Here is a 23,128-nt window from a genome sequence, read left to right as displayed (position 1 = left end):
TCCTGTCTTTCATAGATGTGGACGCTTGTAAAGATCTGGAATTCCTTATTTCAGGTGAAGTGTTTGATCTCCTTTCACCGAAGTGATACCACCATACTATATTTCAAAGCTTCAATTTTAGGCTTCCTATTAACTAATAAGTTTTATTCTTCAGCCACCTTGCATACACCCGTCATTGTCTTCTTTGTACATGCAAAGCTAAGGTATGTGGAAGAGGAGAGGAATAAAGTACTGTCATACTAGATATAGATAGTTTCTTGCCACTTAAAATAACTAAGATGTGTATTATTTATTGACAGTCTGGCCTTTTAACAAAGAAAAATAGGCCTATGCTTAGGTTGCCACTGCTACAAACGAAACAGCTGATACCTTAATGAACAACATACTGAGGGCCATCCAGGACATAAGGCAAATTAAGCAGGTTACAAACTGTGTATCTTCTATTTAGATATAGGAGATCTCCCCAGCTCTGACAATTAGCTCTACTGATCAGGCAAGCAGACAGACAGAAACAGAAGGAGGCCATTTGTATCAATTTGAGGAACAGAACTAGTAATGAAGTAAAATATCCATAGCAGGTATTTTCACCTTCGCGTTGGAACAGATATTTCTAACTGCTAGTTTCATCTTCACAATAACAAATACATAAATATGTGCTGTTTAACAAAAGCTTATTTTGTGTTGTTTACAAATTGAGAGCAAAGGAATAATAATACTTCTAACCCAGAGGGTTTTTAAAAAGGAGAAAACATTTTCTGGACATACAAACAAATATGAATCTTGGTAACCTGACAGCTTTGTTTAAATGTTGAATTTGAGTTTCCTTTCATGAAAATCTTTTCAAAGTACAGCAATTCAGCTGTGAAAACCTGAATACATTAATGATGACAAAGAACCTCTGGAATGAGCCAACGTTTGTTTTTGTTCTTCTACAACATTTCCTGATGAATCGCACATACAAAAAGTGTTGCAGGTTATTTTAATTTTCCTTTCTTACTTTGATAATAAATGTCTCCTCTGTTTACCTTTTCAGTTAAGGTACCTTATTATTACTAATCAGCTTTAATTATTTATAACAAAATGACTGTGAAAGATTTTTCTTTGATGTAGAAAAAGTCAGGGACCTGATCCTGATCCTATTAAAATTAATGGCAAGGTTCCAATTGACTGTAAAAGCAACAAGCCTGAGTGCCCTTATTGTTTAGGTGAAGCAATAATTTAACCCAAGATACTGAATTGGGATTAGTTGCTTGGAATTCCTTAATTTTGGGAATGTCCAGATTTCAAACATTTGGTCTCATGTGTTGTCTGCTCAGAGGCAGTGTGCATATGATCTTTAAAGTCTTGGCCTTCATTTTACACATCAGGTATGCAGTAAATGAAAAAAAAGCTAAATATACATGATAATTGAAGAATGCCTTTGCCTCTAAACAAAAGTAAGGGCTAAAATGGTTGCAGGGAGAGAAACATGCATAGGATTTCTACTTTAATTGTCTTTCTTTCCAGTCAACAAAATAGCAAACCAACCCAACCCTAAATGATACTGGATAAAGACACACGGTGTCTTAAATGCATTATGTGAGCTGATGTTTAAACCTTTTTGCCTAAGTGAACTAGTGCTGGCTTTTGTTTCTAAATATTTATACACACACACTCCATGAAAAAAAAAGATTGAACACTTCTGTCAGAGTATGGAATAACTTTTAGTTGTCTATCTGTAAGTATCCCTATTTAGCTTTGTCATTATGTCAGAAGTTTAGGTCACTTCATCAGTAATCATGTGACTATAACATTTTAACTGCAGCACAAGTGACACAAAAGGATATAGCAAATAAGATTTATTTTTACTATTTGTGACAATCACACACGTTTACGATTCACTTTGTACTCAGTCACTTGATCTGTTTATAAAGGGAAGTAGGACTTTGGATATTTCTTTTGGATCTCTGTGTTTATATCATCCTATTCAAGGTATCATATACCAAAGAAGTTAAGAAATTAATTCTCGTAGCTGCCATAGGTATAGTAATAGGATTGTATGTTCTTACAGAAAAATACAGAAATTTGAAGCAGGTGAAATGATATGCCTAATTCATACAAGAAGTCTGCAGCAGGGCCAGGAGGTGAACCCAGATCATTCAAGATTGAGCACTGCCTCAGTGACCTAGTGATCCTTTGTTTCTTGCTTCCTTTGAGCCAGTTGTGAGGCAGGGTAAAAAGAAAAAAAAAAAAAAAAAAGTAACTGGTACATGTCAGAGTACACCCACAACTTTTTCATGTTTTATATATCATCTCATAGTACATAATAAATATGTACTTGTCAGTCTTCAAGAATTGCAACCAGAAGTGGTTTTGGTAACTGTAAAATGGAAAACATTTCGGAGCATGGAGATATGTCATTATTATGGGTAATCAAATAAAGTTTTTTAATACATTAAACTATTCCCTAAATTTTGTAAACCATAGCACAGTATATATATATAAAATTTGTATGTGTGTGTGTTACTATTAAAATGTGATTTTTCCACAAGATGAATGAATGCTGCTCCAGGTTGATGAAGTAGTTATCAAAGTTGATTGGATTTGGTTTTGTTTGTCATTGTTGTGTATCTCAGCATTCCCAGCTCCTGTCTTAAGAAAAGGCAAAATACTGGAACTTCTTGAGAGAATTTTTAAAGTAATCACTGCATCCTGCTTTTACAGTTGTATTATGCCACTATAGGTGCTATGGTCATTAACTGGCTAGACATACAGCTCAATGGAAACTGTGAATCAGGTAACGCAATGCTACATCCATGTTTCCCCTGCAGCTCCCATAGAGAATACCTGTCTCTATGATATTTCATGGAATGTGAGAAGGCTAAAAAACAAATTTAATACATGTCAACTATAATGGCCAGTTTAAAAAAAAAAAAAAAAAAAAAAAAAAAAAACAGCTCTAATATTCTTCTTTTAAATGTCTTAAATCTGCACAATCAGCTGGCAGTTAAATGCTTCTGGTTGGATACTGGAGTGCTAAGCAATAGTATATAAAATCTGAGATAGGAAGACTGCTCTCAAATTATTGAACAAATCTCAGTCACCTCAGTGCATATGGGACCATGTAACCAAAATATAAAAGTACAGTAGCCCTGCATGATAAATTTATCCACTAAAATTTTGATATCCCATTACAAATTATTATTCACGATCTTCCTAGAAGTTAAAAGGCACAAACTTCATCCAGATAAAGCTTTTATGGTGGTGATAATTCTTTTCTTCTGAGAAATTGGATTTGTAATGGAATCAATGATTTAACCTTAGGAAAATTATCTGTGTAGTGTTTCAGTGCTAAATGCAATTGAAGGAACAGAGTTCTCATATAATATGCGTGAAAGTATATTTTAGATTTGAAAATATTTGTGTTTCAGTATGGTGGGGGTATAAGTTCTGTATCTTAGTCATAATATTCAAAGATACCATTGTTGCTTTTGTTTACTTTTCATTTGAAATATTTAAAGGGTGGAGCAATAGAACATAAATCTGTCCATTAGTGGGCATTTCTACTTTGCACTCAGATTAATTCTCATCAAATTTGATTTGATGACTGGTGGCCAGAGCAGATGCTATCTTAATGGAAGAGAGAAGGATACAGAGCCACAGGGCCACCTCCAAACTTCTGTGACCCAGTGTTTGTTCACTCTTTGCTGAAGTGCAAAACAAAATACTGGTTTGCAAATGTATACAAAGCCCCATCAACAGCTAGGTGGCCACAACTTTATCAGCTGAGGTTTTTAAGACTGAGATTTTATTGCCATAAAATTGTGTAGCATTAATTGTCACTATTCTAAAAATAATGCACTTGCAGATTAGTTTGAGTCTTTTGCTTATTTGAATTTGAAAGAAAGAAGGGATTTAAGTCGGAGCTTACACTGTGGAAGATTCTAGCTCTGTTTGGGATTTTGTGACTGTAAACAGTCAAAACTTTTGTTTTAACTGTTCTGGAATTAAAATTAAAGATTTTCTGCATGATTAAATATAAAGTATTTTATACATTCATATTTGTGATATTTATTCGTCATGAAGATATGATAGTTTTTCGCTTTGACATTTACATGAACTTAAGTTACACCCTTGTAACTGTGCTATTAGAATAACTGCTTGTTAAAGAGAATAATTTTTTTTAAAGAAGATGCTTTGTGGCATACTTCTATCAGAAGTAAATTTCTGTTTTGGAAAAATACTACATAAAGCCTGTGGCTTTTTCCCATTCATTTAATTTTTGCAGGAAAGATAATTTTGTCGTAAAAGCAGCTTTAAATGAAAACCACAGATTTAATTCTGCACATGAAAAATCTGCTGCAGATTTTTCATGTGCAGAATTAATATGATCTTTTTGATACTACAGGTCTTCTAGATATTACAAATTTAAGAAGATGCTTGCAGGTTTTCTGCCATTTCAAAGACACTTACTCATAACTGTCAGTTTAAATTTGAGATTTCTATGAAAAAATGACCCTGCATTTGGATTCCAGCATTTGCATTACTTGTCTAAATACAGGTTTCTGTTTTTGCATATTACTCTGTTCTTTGCCAAAGCTGTAGCTCAGTACCTCAGGTCTTTCAGCAGTGACTTTGAAACTGTTGAACATACCTAAGCTTTTTTTTTTTTTTTAATTGCTATGTAAAGTTGAATTTGGGTTAAACATTGTATTAACTGTGACAATCTGTTAATAGTGAAGTACTTATAATTTGGGGGATGCTGAAGTCAATTGTCAACTGATAGTTACATTTGTTATATACAACAAAATGACAGTAAATGCATTAAAACAGTACTGAATCTTAAGATGGGAAGTGGTGACATCTGAATATCATGTAGTAAATTATGTGTACAATGGTAATCTGTTGGCCTAGCATACGGGGCCACTTGCAGTATGGATCCTACAGCCACAGAAATCGTGTCAACACTTCCTGATACTTGATGTTTCCCAATTTGGACACTTATTGTAATGACAAGTCTTCACTACAAAAGGAAAAAAAAATAGCCAATTACTTTATTGATTTGATTCCTCCATGCTATAATTGCATTAGAAAAATAGGCATGATTACTGAGAAATATTATTAATCTGATTTTTTAAAGGTAATTTAATCCTTTAAAGATGAGATGAGGCGTTGGAGGACTGGCATGAGTCTTTGCAAAGGGAGCAGAATTGTACCACGACTGTGTTCAGACACCTGCCAGTGTGTCCCGTCTGCCTTGTCACCTGGTTTGCCCTTGGTGGGCAAGCAACCCAAGAAAGTTTGTCCACCTTATTAATTATTCCTCTGTTCAGGTCTTTGTGATCTCAAGTGATTTTCTGTTTATGAATTGACACTGTTTTGCATAAAAGGTGGTGAGTCAGTTTTGGGACATGTTGAGTTGTTTCAGTAGTTCTCATATACCACTTGCTCCTCAGTCCATATCTCGTTACTATCTTAATGAAGTTAAGGCAAAAAACAATTTGAGGCCTTCAGGTTGGGTCTGTTTTTTTCCTCTTTCAAACCATACACCAGTGCTCCAAAGGCCTGTCTTTTGGCTGGTTCAAACAAAATAAAAATACCTCTAAAAGATCCCATTCAGAGAAATATCTACTAATTTCAGGCAAAAATTCTTTTCATTTGGTGTTTACAAATTGTACTTCTTAAACTTTGCCTAGAGGTAGGGAGGAGTGTTTCAAAAATGAGATGTTTAAGTAAAGTGACTACAAAAGCATGTTATCTTCCATTTTAGTGTATTTCTTCTGAATAAGTTATGCTCTAATAAAAATTAAAGAGCAAGTTGCATTTCGAAGATCAGGTCATCGTAATTCATTGACATTAGGCCACATAACTGAATAATGTCTTACTTCAGTGAAATACATCAAATGAGATCAACAATTATGACTCATAAACATGCCTCGCAGGCATAAAACAGCAGGGAATTAGCATGTGAGGCTGATAAATATGCATGTAAATAAGCTCCCAAAGGAATAACATGGGTTTGATTGATAGGTTTAGAATTGGAACATATGTAAACCCCTTTATTCCTCATTCTGGTGTAGCTAAGTAAAGATGCGTTTTACTTGTTAAAAGTTTCAATAACTTTGTAAATCTTAATGCCACATCTGCTTTTGTGTGTGCAGGCACGTGTGGGTGTCACTTGAGAGATTGATTGAATTGTCTGCAGGGTAGATGCCCTCACGCTAGGACTGTAGTGTTTGTGTATGTATATTGCAGTGGCTGCGTATATGCATGCACATATATGCATATTTGCACACTACATATTAGGTGGAGTGGAGCAAAAGGTTGCTGAGAGTTGGTTTTACTCAGAACTCACAAATTTAGAAGTTTGTTTTGTAAGTAGAAAATTGAGTTGTGAGTTTTGGTATATGCACCAGTATATTTATTTTTGCAAATACATTCTGCATTGAAGGTAATTACTATTTATATTACAGAAAGTCCCACAAGTGCTACTACATTTAAGAGTCTGGCAGTGATTCTTTATAAACTTCCATTTTTGTTGGCATCTTGCAGCTTGAGCTCTTATCTACAACTTCAAAGTACCTATCACAGCAGTATCTTTATGTTGATCAGCACAAGTGTTTATGCTGTGCAGAGATTTACATCTGTATTCTTAGAAAAGTATGTAACATACTTGGTGTTTATAAAACATTAATACTTTGGTTTGCCAAATACAGACCAATTGGTTGCCATTGTCATGTGACCTAGTGTACATCTGCTTTATTGCCATTCCCTGCTATTAGGCAATAAAAACTTTTCCAACTGATGCACACTTACTGATGTTGCATCATGATATAATTATGCTAAAGCAATCTTAGACCAGTGGCATGCAAGATGCAAAAACATTTTCAATAGCATGAAGTATGTATTGACTCTAGATTTTTGTTATGTATGTTTTATAGCTAAAATAGTCATTCTGAGAAATTTGAGATAGGGCTGGTACCAGAGATTATAATTGTTCGCATGTCAAAACCTCAGTTCTGTAATACCTGCCTTTTGCTTAGAGATACCTTTCTGCAGAAATAAAGCTTGAGCAAAATGACTTCCATCTGTTTAGATTTATAGAGTAGCGGGGAATATGTTTTCCAGTTCGAATCAGTAAATTCAGGAGCTACTGCTTAGTTTGGAAAACCAGCTCTTTTTGCTGCTTAAAAATAAATAAATAAAATTGTAGCACTTAGAGACATCAGCATCAAATCTCACGTGGGTTCTCATGAAGCAATTTATTGCCACCTTGTATAATTTGTATAGAAATGCTCCAACAGCATTAAACTGCTTAACCCAGGCTGTAACAGACTGTGACATGAAGAAAAAATGAGTCCTACATACAGCCATGGGAAGGGGGGCAGCAGGGAAGGGATTTTCTGTAACAGAGATGAATAAGCAGATTGCTATCTGGAGCTCCAATGGACCATGTTTCTAGCTGTGTAGCACTGTCCTTTTTCACATAAGATGCCTAGATATCTCTTGAGCCAACAGAAATAATAAATATAGCACTTTTTTTTCCCCTAACAATGTGGCCTTTTTGCACTCAGGACCTTGACAGACTGTCACTCAGTTTCCACTCCCCACAAGGAATGTCCTTGAATGGCCCAAGAGAAGCCAGGAAATTGTTACTAAGTATTTTTCATTCACCTCTAGAATTTTCCACATTTTATCCAACATGTGTGAAGCCACTGGGAAATATGGTTAAATGAGTTAAGCAGACATCACCCATCTGTGCATCTTAGGGAAAATAAAAACAGTGCTGTCCCTTGGAAATCTTTCTTGGTACATAACCAAAATCAGAGGAACAGCCACCAATTTGAAACTAAATCTAGGCAAGGCTCTTGTAGGAAGAAAGTGAGAAGCACTTTGAAAAAAACTGCTTCTTCTATTTAACCCCAGTCTTCCTGCTGTGCTGCTTTTCGAAATGTGAGGTGGTCCTGGCAGCTGGGCCCCTTTGACATTCCTGAAGGCTACTGGACACCCAAGGAAAACACGACTGCAAATTATATCCACTTCAGATGGTGTTAAAAACCTGGCATTCAGCCTCAGCTTTGAATTTTAGTCCCCTGACAAGTCAAAATTGCCATGTTGCAGCCTTTTCCGTTTGTGCAAAAGTTTTATAATTGTAGATTAGAAGGCATTGTAAGAACACTATGTTTCATAAAGTCTCGATTCACCCTTTAATATTGTTCATTGCCATCCTTTCTACTAATAAAATGATTGGTAATTTGTATCTCTCAAACAGTTCCCCCTTGGATTTCTCATGCACTGAAAAGTCAGATGCCTGACATTACTGTGTAAAGTTAAGTGCTTAGGGTTAATGAATGGCATTAAATTTTATGAGGTCATGTCCAGTAGATGTTAAAAGAAGCTTAAGGGAACTTTATCACTGATAGAAATTAACAGTTGGCATGAAAGAACGCCCGAGGGAGTTCAGTTCTAAGCAAAAATAAAATTGGTGATATAAAAGCTAAAATATAGAGTCATTGTGATTAATGTAAACATTTTTGTTAGGTAATTGGTTACGTGTTGCAGTAAAAGAAATGAGACCTCACAGCTTGAAAGGAAAGAATATTATTGTATTTAGAAAGCAATTAATGTTTCTAGTCAAATAAAGAAAAATCTACATCACGTACAATATTTATATTCTTTCAGTAAACATATAACCTTTGGGGCTATATTTATCAAATAGTCAAGTCTCCACTTATTTACATTAGGTTTTTCTTTGGGCAAAATGTGTTTTCCCTAGTGGAGAATGTTATTTTGTTTCATTAAACCTTTATTTCTACTCACATGCGTTGCTTGTATTACAGACCAAATGAGTACATTTTGTGCACTGAAAGTCATCTAAGGTTTGTGTTTTGGGGTGACTGACGGATGGCATGAAAATTCTGTTTAAAAAAGAAAATGGCTACATTAACTTATGGATAGATCTGTTTTGCATAATTATGTGGGGAACTATTCAGTAATTACACTAGTATTCACATGCTGTAATTTTCCTCGTCTTTATTCACTGTCATTCCAATGTGAGGAAACAGAAAACTTATTCAGACGTATATATTCTTTCTTGCTCTGTCTTAAAACCCACAGTCACAGTATATAGTACTTTTTCAGATAAAGTCTGTGCTCAAGAAAGACACCTCCTGTCACTGTGTGTATGTAGATCCTGCACCCAATCTTCAAGTCTTTAATATCACATTGTATATATGCCTAAATGACCTGTTACTGTCCTATCATTTGAGGTCTCTGCTGTCTGGACGGTCTTGGAGGTAACAGCACCAACCTTGTTGAGAATGTAGAGTTTTATTATTAACGAGTCAAAGTTTCTGAATCAGAGCTTTTTTTCTCCTCTGGTTGGTCAGAGAGGTACCATACCCTGTTACCTAGCATCACAAATCATAGTCACATCTCTAATTTGGAAGGGGAAATCTGAAAAAAAAAAAAAAAAAAAAAAGCTATTTTTAGAATTTGTTGCCTATCGGGACTGTTCTGTTGCTCTCCAAATGATTGTTTTTGTGATTTATTATGAAGTACAGACATGAATCACACCTTTCCTTATTTTCCTACAAAAAAATCCAATGTAAAAAAAAAAAAAAAAAAAAAAAAGATACGATCTGATGCTCAGTGACATTTTCTTCTTGTACCCAGACTGTTATCTCTGGCTAGAAGATACTGTGCATTTTCTGTCTTAGGAAGCTGGTGCAACTGTCTAGAAAAATTGACTACTCCTCAGCATTTATCCTATTACCATGTAAGCTAAATCATCAGCCTTTTAGAAAACTTCAATATAATTGTTGTCAGCAAGAAAAATCTAGTCATACTTGTCTAATTTGTGTTTTTGAAGTCTCATAATGCTTACATTTCCAAATGCTTTGTACTTGCATCCTTAGTTTCATCCTGAAGCACCACAAGAGCTTTCCACTAGTCATGGTCCTCACGGGAGGGTAAGGGTAGAGAACAGAAATCTGTCCTGTGATGCATTTTATACTTCTTCGCAGAAAAGTTATGTGGAGTTTTTCCTCGATGTCTCTTAACAGAGGGACCATTGTTCCACAGACTTTGTTACACTATAATGAATTGAAACATTTTGTCATTCTGGTTGTCACTTAGATATATTTTTATATTCTGATATTGCTGTGGACTTTCATCTCTAAGACATCTAGAGCTTACAGCTAATGCATGTATACCTTTTGCTCTTCAATTTTTTCCAGATCTGTCATTTACAAAATGCATCTGCTTTTGCACCAGCAAAGTGCACAGTTGGTGCTCTCCAATTAACTAAGGCTTGATTTAAAAGAATTTTGATTAAAATCTAGTGGTTTTATTATGCTTTGGCATATTTTGATTTGACAGCTTTAAAAGTTTTAGCACAGTACTTCTTTTATACTGTTCAGTGGCATTTTTCCACCAGCAAAACTTATATTAAAAAAAAAAAAAAAAAAAAGGAGGGTTCTGCTCCATTTCATGGCTCTGAGGTATGGATCTGCTGGGTACATAACGTAGTCTAAGAATTAGCAGCCTTAAATTAGACAGCTTCAGATCAGGAGCTTCCTGGATTCATTTTATACAACAAAGCTAGGCAACTTCAAGTTCAGGTGTCCTTTTTTGATGCTGGTTCCTTCTGTATAGTTTGATTGTGATAAGGGCGTGTGATATATAAGGGCTGTTCCATTGGCAGCAGGGACATCCCTTTCAAGGTTGAATACTTGAGACTGTAGCAGTGTTATTTGCCTTTAGGTTGTTGGCTTTTTTCAGATGATCTTGCTAGTGTGCCAGGTACTGGTGCTATCATAGGGTGGAGGTATCCAAACATTTAAAAAAAAAAAAAAACAAAATGAAAAAAAACACAACTATGCACTAGAATTGTCCTGCTCCTAGACTTCGTTATTGATGGAGTATCTCCTTTAAGTTTTACCCACAGAACTTTAAACTTTACCTGGACACTAAGTAGCTTCTTCAAAATCATTCACATAATAGATTTGCTAAGGAGTGAAAAACCGTGCTTTCTATTGTATTACCAAGATAATTAGAGGAAGTAAAAAATCATACACATTTCTGAGGCGTTATGTTCCTACTTTCATAAACCATTGGCTATCTCCTTACTTTTATGTGTGTTTAGCGCTGCTAAAATATGTTAAGTAGTTACATTATTAAAAACATGCCTTTTTAGTAGATAAGAGCAAGATCCTATGTCTAACTAATTTAACAGATTATCCTGGTTTGTGTTGATATAAATCCGAAGTAGCCTCTTGGACCTACAGATGTGACGGAAGCAGTTGTGTGAGGGGCTCGAGGAGGGTACAGCAACTGGTATAAATATCTCGGTGCCCTCCTGCTGCTTCCAGCAGTGCAAAAAGGAGCTGTGGTAGCGGGGGGAGCCGGCTGCAGCTGGGAGGCACCGCAGCAGAGCTTTTAGGGGTGGCAGGGGGGCTGCAGGTGCCCAGGTGCATCCGCACGGCTCGGGGTGGTTCAGGAACTGGCCACTTCCCATTATGAGGCTTCCTTCACCACATATCGTGTACTTTTATAAATTTCTGGGCGTTGCCCACAGGTTTCATCTCTGTGACAAGTTTCTGATTTCAGATTTCAGATCTGTTTTCTCTTCCTCAGAGCCAAAGCCAACAGCTGAGTCGCTGGCTCTTGAGGGGGGCAATGCCAGACCCTCCACGGGATACCAGGCAGCCCCGCTGGCTTTTAGTTCCCCGTGTGCCTGAATTTCCAGGTGTCCATTTGCAGCAACAGTGCTGCTGCTGCTTTTGTTGTTTCTGGTTGTTTCCTAGCCATAAATGCTGCCTGCTATTCTACCGAAGATGAGCAAGTAACTGGTTACACGTGTGGCAGCACAGTAGCCAAGTGGGTGCTCTGATTTCATGCTATACCCCTTTGCGTGTATGTTCTGGGCAGATGGAAGCGGTATGATTTTTTCATGGAGTTTATAAATATATTTACCCTTTGGAATCATGTCCAAGAAAGTACTTTCTGCTTTTGGGAGAATCCTTTGGCATCCATCAGTAGCGCTGCCAGTCACCAGCCTGCGATAGTAGCTTCCTTTAATAAGAAAGAGCAAAGAAAGCAACCAGAGAAGTGCTCTTGCACTTTTTTAACCTCTGGTCCCGTTTATCATGAGACCACCTAACACACTGCAGGAGGTGATGCTGCATGTCACTACCATGCGCTTCCTGGCTGGCTGGCCTTTGTCCTGATAAACCTGTTCTTTTCAGCTGAAAAGCTAGCTTCATGTTGAAAGGGCAATTCTGTTTCAATAAAAGAGCACTTAATCCCTTCTCGTTTGTCTTATACTATCATTTAATCTTGGCAAAACAGCAGTGTTAGAAAACTTCCACTCAATCTTTTTTGGCTCAATTTTTTTCCTAGACTCAATGGAATATGCATTACCACTTTTGAATATGAAAATCAAACCATACTTACATATGATTTATTATCCTAAACAGAAGGATTGCATTTATCTATAAGATACAAATGTGGTTAAAAATAGGATGTAATTGAAGTAAATTAAAGGACAATAGTAGCCTTCAAACATATAAAGAGGTGGTATGTTTTTCTTATTCTCAATGTAAATGGTCTCTGGAGACCACCTTTTTACACTGATTGTGCGTGTCTAAGATTAAGCAAAGCTGTATGACCAGTGCTATCTCAGGAGGATGCTGAGTCATTAACTCATGTTTATTGCCTCTTGCCATCTTTACATTATTGCAATTTATAGCTCAAATGCCTTTTTAGGCTGTTTATAAGTTAAAATTAGCTAAATTCTTCTGGAGGCAAGTGATAAGTCACTCGGCATTTCTATATCATGGAAAACAAGTTCCTAGCAATGATTCCTGGCTACTTCTAAGATTTTTCTTTCCGTGCAAAGTCTAATTGTGGTACTCATCCCTAGTTATGTGTATTACTCAATTCTATGTTTTGCTAGATTTGCTGATTTGCCTTTTTTTTTTTTTTTTTTTTTTTTACCAGCATATGCTCTTAAAGAATTTATTGAAGTTAGAGATTATATTATTTATTAGGTATAGAGTATCCACTTTGACTAGACTACATTAAAATGTTCATATATTATTCTGGAGTCTGAGTCACATTTGATGATGGCCTAGGATGTTGTTTAAATTATGTAATGTAAATGGTCGGCAATGTTAAGTAACGGATACAAACTGTAGAACTGAGCATATGAACAGAATTAGGCCTAATACACGCTTGGAAAAAACACAGGTGCACTAGAGAAAACAAAGACTGGGGGGGGGGGAAAAAAAAGCACATTTTTACCTTATGTGGATTTTTTTTTTTTCTTTTACCAGTCTTATTGCTGCTGGTAATAAATTCAAAACGGGCATTACTGGATTAAATGCTTACCAACTTAAGTGGAAGTTGCATTTACTTATACATGTATAAGCTAGTATTATATGGTTTCTACAGAATGGGAAGTAAGCTATTTTTCCATGTTACCTGCTTTTTCTGAAGAGTTTTTATCACTAATATCACCACAGATAAATTTGGTCATCCCATCATGCTCAAACACATTATATTAAAGCACCTCCAGATGTAAATTATTTAAGGTATTAGTACATAGCAATCACCTGAGAATTCTCCTCAAGCATTCCTGTGCATTACTTCAGTGGTACTAGAGTAAAATTCCTTATTCTATGTATTTTATTGGTTTTAAAGTAATTATAGTGCAGTTGAAACTAAAGTATAGTTCAGCCTATTTTAGTAAACACAGAAGCTTATTCAGGAAATAAAATATAAAAAATAAGTGTTTTGGATATATATATATTATTGAATTTTATTTTAAATTCATCTGCAAGGGTCTGTATATCTTAAACACTAGTGCTACATTCTAATTTTGAAATCAGTCACTTAGACTTATATATATATATGTTTTCCCATCTACACTTTTTCACACATATATTTGCATGTGGAAAAGCGGTATGTGAATGTGCGGGCTAACCTAATGACAGAGTTGGTATTAAGATTCGTGAACACTTGGAATCAGTTTCACTTAAAATGGAAACCCTCTTATTTTTGTGTGCCTTAATTTAAACTGAAGTGCATAGATAAAATTATTTCAAACAGATTTTGCCTGGAGAATACGAAGAGTTTACTCATATATGCGTATACACATATGCAATTGTGATTTCTTATGCAAAGATCATAGAAGATGCCACTTGATTGTCATAAATCAGCAATCCAAAAGACACTGGATTTGACTGGGTTCGAGCAACATGCAATACAAGGTACTCTTATTATCTCCAGAAGTTTTTGTTCCTAACTGCAAACCAATGTGTCTGCCTATCATATTGTTCGACTGTTCTGCTGCCTTTCTGTAGGGCTAAAACAGGCTTTGATTTTGCACCTTTGTGTCAGCGTTGCTTGCTTACTTTCAAATGTCACCAGCTTTCACTATTGCAAAATTAGCATTTGTGCGGGTACTCTATTGTGTTCTACATTTGTGTTCCTTTCCTAACTTGCATAAGCGTAGAGGGGAAAAAAACACCATTAATGCTTCGTATATTTTTCTCATATTAATATTGAAGCATAAACAAGTGAAGTATTTCACCCTGTGTAAGACTTTTTACCTAATGGTAAAGTCTCACAGTTAATTATCTGCACAGTCTGCTATCATTTTTTGCTTAATTCCTGGAAAAATACGATATTTTAGGGCACAGTAGTTGGAACTGAAATGCTACAAAGAAATCTGTAGCAGGCAACATGTGCATTGAAAATACGTATCTAACGCTAAATGCATTTGAAGCAAGGGATAGTCAGGTTTGTACCTGAAATCTTGCTCACCAAAAAGTTTTGACATATGTATTTCAGAAAACTTCAACAACTTGCACAGAGTGAAATGTTCTTCAACTTTCCAGCCTAATAATTATTTTATAAATATCAGAAGTGCAGTGCACTTAATTCTTTAGCTAAAGGCATTATTTTCAGTTTCTGTACACTGCTTCGAGCTTGCTCCATTTAATCATTTTAAAAGCTTATTTGGTGCAAATTGAATTTAACACTGTAGTTGCAGGGGTGTTATGTAAAAAGTCCGAAAGATCGTTTGTAGTGTAAGGCTTATTGTACAAACGATTGAGCTTCAGAGCTGGAGCATCGACCGAGTCATCTTAAACTCTCCAGCACCCTCTGTTGACATGATAAAGCAATGCCTTGTGCATTGCTCCTTTATTGCTAGGAAATCTATCAAAATACATAGCAGAGAAATCAATAATTCTGCTGTGTTTTACTTTTTAAAGGTCTAGTTTATGTAGTCAAATCTTAATTTGCCTTATGTTTTGGGATTAGTTTTCCTTTTATTTTTATTTTGTCTTCTCCCACTGCCATTCTAGTCTGTCGGTGGACCCAAATCAGAAAGCTTCAGTAATCTTAGTCGTGTTGTATTTTATTTATTTTTTCTTTGCTGCGGAGATCCCGAAGACTTTCCAAACTGCATATTTGGTGCTGTAGAAATGCAAGTTGTCTGTTCCTTTGTAAACCTTTCAATTGTCAGACTGCTCTCTTTCAAAATAATAGAGGAGCCTGGAATCGCCCATGCTAAAATTAAGAATTTATAACTGTATGGAACAGATGTTTTCATAAACATTTGCTATAATTAATTTCAACTAGGGGATTGAAGGAACAAAGCAGTTTTTCCCTCTTCAAAACTTTATTGCCTTTTCCCCATACAGCGAACTCAGAAATCTTTGCTTTAATATTGTTAATGAAACAAATTTACTCTTCTGTTTGGTTTTCACTGTGAAAAAGGAAAGCTTAATTTGAACACGATACTGGCCTTTGGAACAATGAACAGATATGTTGAATTTCAAACATTGCACATAAAGAATTAAAATACAGATCGTAAGTCTTTAGGTGCTCATTTCTGAGACTAAAACTCCGTGGTGTCAATTGTCAGAGATTCTTACATATTAAAGTAAATTTTATGCAGATCAGTTTGATGAATATGTATCTGTGGAGTAAATAGTATGAAGGAATTTTATGTTTGAAGAGTTGTGAACCTTGGTGTTACAAAAAGCAAAGGAGTCTCGTGGCATTATATATAGTTTTAATGCATAGTAAAATGCTTATTGTATGTTGATTACCCCTTTATACTCACAATAAAGGTCTGCAATCTGTTAAGCAATTTTTTTTTTGTTTGCATTATGTGAGGAATGCATTTTGACTAAAATCATTCTTCCATATTTGTATTGTCACTAGTTTTTCAGGGATATTGTTTGAACTGTATATAGATTAGGACTAGAATTTTGATGCTATTGTGAAGAAGAAAAATATCCATACATTATTGTTCTGTTTTTACTAGTTTCTACATATTATACAAACATCATCTAACGAAAAAAAAAATCTTTAAAGTTTTAAAATAAGCATGGCTTAATTGTTTTACACCTGAAAGAACCAGTGCAGCTGCAAGGATTTTTGAGCAAACTAGAATTCCTGACTGATCTGTCATCTATAAAGTGTGCAAAGAAAAATAGGTAGCTGTCATTAAAATTACATTTCAGCTTTCAATAACCATTTAATGAGTAGCGTAATTATATAAGTATGGTACCTCAAGTACTTCACTCAATAATTAAAAATAATCTCATCTTTAAAGTGAAAGCGCTATAATTATTATTTGACTTAACCAGGACCACTGTTATGATCTCCAGTGGCACCTCAGATTGTTCAAAGTGGTTTTGAAAGTATAAATTAAAATTGGATAAATCATTAAATTATTAAGCTTTAAATATGCTGAAAATGAATATAGCATGAAATTTGGAAGTCATGTTGTAAGAACTGACAACCTTAGACTGCAAGCATGTATTTGTGTTAAAATTTTCCTTGTCTTTAATCATAAAACACTGCATTAATTATTGGGTGTTTTATATCAGCCTGAACTTGAATTTTCACAATGGTTAAATAAATTTTGTTTTTAAACAAGATTTTAAACTTTGATAAGAATACAAAGAAAATATTAAGCAGAGTGCAAACTTGTCAGCAAAGAGATCTCTATCTATTCTGATACTTGTGAGCAGAGGAATGCACAGTTTGATTTCCTAAGTAGGAACGCTTTTACCACCAATTCTGAAACTGACAGCTATAAAACCCTTCCATAGTTGACACAAGATTGGTAAATAGTTTATCACTATATAAATAGATGCATATGTGTTGTGTACCCACAAGTAGTCATGCGTGCATGTGTATACACACGTGTACATACATACATATGGATAGATATGAAAATTTTCTCAGTATCAAAACATATATTCAAAAGACAAGGATTTAGAGTTATTTACAAAAGTTAGGAATATAGCCATAGATGAAGGGAATTTTACTCAAGCTTCTTGTCTTAGTAGACCCGCCACTGTTTGTGATATGTTTCCCAGCTCTTTTCCATAAAGAGTCGTGTGCTGAATTTTTGCATCTTGCACGAGATAGCTGTTTTCAGAGAGGTAATGAAGGAGATGATTGAGCAATCTCTGATCTCTCCATGGTTCTTCACATGCTTTTTCACTCTTGTTGAGCACATGCTCAAGGTGCTCATTGTGCCTGGTAGGTACCCAGAGCATCTTCTTGCTCTTGAAATGAAGGGCTCTGCAGTGCTATCCAGTTTCTTCTTATTGCCTTAACTGGGGGCTGTGCCTTGCACCTTAACAAAGCTTTTGTTTGAGATGAGGTTATACTACCAGCATAGTAATCTGTTTAAAAATAAAAATATAAAAACTGTGTGTATATTTAAATTTGGTTTCTCCTTGTTACAGTTTCTACATGTGGCTTTCAGATAATGTTCAGAAAATGTATTTGGCTTCCTCTTTATTCTGGGTTCATCTATTTTATGCTCTGTCTATAGTCTCAAACACGTTCTTACAAAAAAAGTTGCTGCAGGTGACAAGTCTGTGCATTCTGTGTGAATCTAGTACCCTAATAAGTGTACAATTTATACATATCCTTCTCCTTGTATCTCTGAAATCCAAAGAAGCTGGCATTTAAAATGTTCTTTTTTGACTGTTTAGTAAAAGCATCAATTCCAAGTGATGCAGATTCTCTGGAAACAGATTCTGGCTGTGTCCAGATGTACCAGCTCCCACCCACTAGAGTCCCAGCTCCCTTTAGCCCTCAGTCTCCGTGCACAATATAAGACTTAACTAAAACACAGCAAAAGAATTATTTCAGGAGAAACATTGATCATTCCCAGGACAGGGACTTTCTCAGTTAGTACAGCAGCAAGGTATTCAGATGACTTTCAGTCCCTTTGAAGGGACTGCCTTGTTTTACTATTGTATTAAAACCAATGACTCCTCTAGTGCCTCTAGTGCTGAAAGCTGGGTACTTACTTACTTTGTTACCAATGCTTGTTATGGTACTGGTTGTTTCCCCTCTCTTGCCTCCGCAAGTATGATGAGATTTACTTTTTTTTTTTTTTTTTTTTTTCTCTTTCCACCAGCTATTGCATTTGAAGTTTGGAATCATTTTCAGGAGGTGCAGGGCAGGGTTGAGGTAGCATCCTCTCTTTCTTCAGCAGAGTCCTTCTTCCCATTTTTGAGTCTCAGGATCTAAAGATTAATATGATGTGGAATCAGTTAGCATTTTTGAAGTAGACCACAAGTTCAGTTACCAACATCATGAATCTTGCATTGGTATACAACCTAATTTTATCAGAAACTTGTATCGTTATCACTGACTATACAAGTAATCTCTGTTTTCAACTGGGAGTTCACCGTACCTTTCAAAAGCAAGGCTAACTGAAACTTGCCTGCAGAGAGGTGATCCAGGGCATGGATTCCCACAGCTTATTGTCATTAGTTAATGAAGCACCTGTCCCATTTGTTCTTGTAAATTGTTGACTATGAAAGCTTACCAGGATTTGCTAGAAAGACTTTCAGATAACAGTAGGTGAAATCTAAGGAGTCCTCTTTTAAGTCAAATGAATACTTCTCACTTTGCATTGTCATTTTTATCACTTTAAATAACAGGCATCTAAATCTTCGTTCAGGATACTATTAACAGATATATTTGTCTTAAAAGGGATAGAGCAGGAAAACAACAAACAAAAACCAACAATAGCAACAAAAAAAAAAAACACTCAACTAAATCCTCTCTATGCTATGCAGGTACATCTATGAGCTCGATGTACCTGCTCCTATCCAGCTTTGATAGCTGCAGCTAATGGTAAGATGGAGCAGCCAAAGTGGCTCTCAAAAAGTAACAGTGACTTGTCTGAATATGAGATTTGTTAACAGTGGGCGTACAATTAAGAATGCTGAAGAATTGCAGTGGTTGTTTAAAGAAAGGAAATTGTTGTTTCCTTCTGGGAGAGTGCTTCAGAACAAAGAATAGTACAAGCAGAGTAGTCTGTGAGGGACAGCTGACTCCTGGGGTGTCATTTTAATCTTAGTGGATGTAGCAGATCCCACCAAATGTTCATTGTTGGATCCTGATGAAAAAGAAGCTTTTTTTCACCAAAATTCTGGTTTTCTTCACAGAGCTCAGTAGACCCTTTAGGCAGGACAAATAGTTTATTAGAAAGATGAAAAACGCCATGCTTCACAAAGGTTGCTGTCCTTTAAAAGAGTTCCAAAAGACCTTTTTCAGGATATGAACTTAGCATTGTGAATGAATTTTCCTTTTCAGTTTGACTTTCCACTCTCAATTTTAAAACCTCCAGAACTGCAGTCAGGAAAACAGAGCATGCAAATGCAGCCAAAGTTGTAGAAATAAACATGAATATTCTTTTCGGTTCCATAGGTTTCCATTTCTCATTCTCTTCTCTGTTCCTCTTCTGGACCTCATCTCATAAAAGATTAACTTCTTTTCTCAATTTAGAAGTGTTCATTATTATAATAGTAAGAGAAGTTTTTTTGCCAACAGTTGTTCATTCTAAATGAGTGAGGAATGGAGTGAAGAATGGCATTTCATACATTTCATACTTTTAATATATCAGGTGTTATGTTTCTGAATTTGTCAGTCTAGAATTACTAATTACAAATGTAGACTCAATTAATCTGAGCTGTTTTGTTGTTTTTTGTTTGTTTGTTTTGTTTTGTTTTGTTTTGTTTTAATTAAAAATAAAAATAAATAAAGCTAACCACCTTTCACACAACCCTGTCATTCAAATAAAGAAATATCTAAGATATCACTGGGTACGTGTTCTTGGGAGGACAAGTTTTCCTGGCACATGGGACACAATGAAAATTTCTAGTAATATTAAATCTTAGATTTCCAGGATATTCAGGCTCCAAATTGAACATGGTGGCTAGTTGTTTCCAGCCACCTGGCCAGCTGTATGAATATAAAGATGCAGAATTGAGAATTTGCTAAGTAAGTTTTATCATAAACTAAAATTAACATGTGCAGTAAAATCAGGTGCAATACTTACTGATGCTGTATTATTTATTACCATGATTTGTCTTATAACAAAGGCATCTTCTTTTTGTTTTGTATTAGGAGGATCAAATGCAAATGGAAGCACACACCACACTTCAGATTCTGCTGGAACATTTATTTCTTACAGGTTCGTAAGTTTTGGTATTTATTTTCCAATTTTAAAAAGTTTGAATGTAATAAATACAGTCTATTTAAAACAAAAGAACAGGTCTGTCTATTGCAAGGCTATTATGCGCTCTAAATTGCAACAGTCAATAGACTGAAGATGAAGGGTTAAATTAAGTAATGACCTGGAAAACTTGTTTTCTAGATTTTTTTTTTCAGAAAGTTGTTCAGAACACTTAACTAATGAAAGTTTTGGCTGTCTGTAAGCCTTTTTTTTTTTTTTTTTTTTTTTTTTTTTGCTTAAATATGTAGTAAAGTAGAGTTTTTACCTGAAATAATAGAAGTTAAGCTAAATGTTGAAATATTTAACTGGTCGGGGTTGCCTTTCTGATTTTCTCCAAAATAACTGGTTCTATGGACCACATGGAACTCTATTTGTTCGTTATTGCAATTAAAACAAGCAAAACCAGGATTTGTTAAATTTTAAGGGTTTTGGACAGTAAGTTAATATTTCAATTCTCTTGTTAGCAAATACCAGTAAAAGAAATATGGCGCTGTGGAACTTTTTGCAGCACTGTCATTAAACTTGAGTTTTGCGTGGGTAAATACCAGAGGATGTCTTGTACTTTAAAGCACAGAAGGGTAATCATCAGATCCGTAGTTTCATCTTTCAGACAGCAAAATACTGCCTCTGCTGAAAATGCTGAATCTGTGTCCCTGTGACTGGTAAATTAATAGTAAGATTTGTGCTAACTAGAATTGCTTCATCTGATTTTGATGCTTAAGTATGGCAAAATAAAACAAGCCTACCATCAGATTATTTTGGATTCATTTAGTAAACTATGATGAATGGCATCTATTTCGTTCTTTCTTTGTACTCTGCTGTAGTCTGTACTTCGAAGTACTGTGGCCAGGCAGGCAGGAGGAACCTGCCTGTTTGCCTTGTCCTGGTTGTGATTAGGTGGGGAATATCTCCTGCTCTTGAGCCAACGAGCTCCGTGAGGAGCCTTCAGGTGGTGGGTGGCTGGGAGGGACACAAGTGGAGAACCTGTTGCAGACTGGAGGCTTGAGAGATTGCTGAGGAAAGCAGAGAGCAAGCAGCTCGGTCTTAAGGAAGTATATTGGGTATACGTGGCAATGGTTTAGCAGCAGGGAGACTGCAGGGGTGAGAAGAGCCTGGAAGCTGCCCCGTGTTACATAAGAGACAGTTTCAGCAGGCTCCAAAAGGGACCTGCCTCTGGCCAGAGCAGAGCCCAAGAGCATCACTTGTTGTGCCTCTGGGAGAGCAGATAATGGAAAGGGAAAAACTGCTGCACCACAGCAGCTGGGAGAGAGGAGTGAGAAGCAGCCCTGCAGCCCCCAAGGTCACTGCAGCAGGAGGGCAGGAGGTGCTCCAGGCATGCAGCAGCAGTTCCCCTGCAGCCTGTGGAGAGGCCCCTGGTGGAGCAGGCTGTCTCCCTGCAGCCCATGGGTCCCACATGGAGCAGATCTCCACACTGCAGCCCATGGAGGAGCCCCCGGTGGAGCAGGTGGATGTGGCCTGGAGGAGGCTGTGGCCCATGGAGAGCCCCCATAGGAGCAGGCCCTGGGCCGGAGCTGCAGCCCGTGGAGAGGAGCCCACGCAGGAGCAGGGGGCCTGGGGGGAGCTGCCGCCCACCCATGGGGGACCCGTGCTGGAGCAGTTTGCTCCTGAGGGATGGACCCCATGGTATGGAGCCATGTGGGAGCAGTTCTTGAAGAGCTGCTGCCTGTGGGAAGCCCACACAGGATCAGTTCAGGAAGGACAGCATCCCGTGGGAGAGACCTGACATGGAGCAGGGACAGAGTGACCATGAACAAGCGGCAGAGATGAAGCATCAGGGACTGACTGTAGCTCACATACCCCGTTCCCCTGTGCTGCTCAGGGGGAAAACACAGAAGAGGGTGGATGGGGGGAAGGTGTTTTTAGTTCTTTTTTAGTTTCTCACTACTCTAGTCTGCTAGTGATAGGCAATAACTTATACTGATCTCCCTATGCTAAGTCTGTTTTGCCCATGACAGTGACAGTTGAGTGATCTCCCTGTCCATATTTCAACCCTTCAGCCCTTTCTATCATATTTTCTCCCCTTTTTGCTTTGAGGTGGCGGGAGTGAGAGAGCAGTTGTGGTGGAGTTCAGCTGCCCAGCAGAGTAAAACCACCCAAGACTTTTCATAAGGACCTAGAGGGAGCAACAAAGAGTTTGTTGCAGTTCAGACACCCAGAGAAAGCTTCTGGTCTGAGAGCAAGATTGGAAAAGAAAAGTAATGCAGGGATGCAGTTGGCCAGGGTAGCCAAATCCTTCAAATTTGCTGTGTTCCAGTAAATGTTTTGTTCTAATTTAAGTTCTGATGAAACCTAGTTTGGGTGATGCAAAACCCTTTGAGGGTAGTTAGAATGTTCACTTTAAGAATAATACATTAGCAGATCCATTTCAAGTTCCTGGCTCAATTCTCTGTCACATTTGCATTTTCTAACTCCTGCAATATACAATTTTTAAAAAGGGTTCAAAAATACCACCCAGAATAATTTTCATGCTTTTCAGGTGAGAAGCCTATATACAGAGACCATGTGCTGGTTTTGGCTGGGAGAGAGAGAATTTTCTTCGTGGCTCAAACAGTGCTG

General features: G+C 36.6%; 1 protein-coding gene across 4 annotated transcripts in view; it reads left to right on the top strand.

Annotated features, from left to right (window-relative positions):
- Positions 1-23,128, top strand: part of TBC1D5 (TBC1 domain family member 5) — a 319,581-nt gene that overhangs the window by 134,200 nt on the left and 162,253 nt on the right. For 3 of the 4 annotated variants that reach the window (XM_084281760.1, XM_084281761.1, XM_084281759.1), the window contains one exon: positions 20,443-20,509. In XM_084281760.1, coding sequence (XP_084137886.1) covers positions 20,443-20,509 — 67 coding nt within the window. Of the gene's footprint in view, positions 1-14,091; positions 14,253-20,442; positions 20,510-23,128 lie in introns of all 4 variants that reach the window. The other variant, XM_084281762.1, reaches the window with a different exon arrangement.

Source organism: Netta rufina (genome assembly GCF_964035555.1).
Source record: "Netta rufina genome assembly, chromosome: 2".
Taxonomy (NCBI): Eukaryota; Metazoa; Chordata; class Aves; order Anseriformes; family Anatidae; genus Netta; species Netta rufina.
This window is presented reverse-complemented; position numbering and strand designations above follow the sequence as displayed.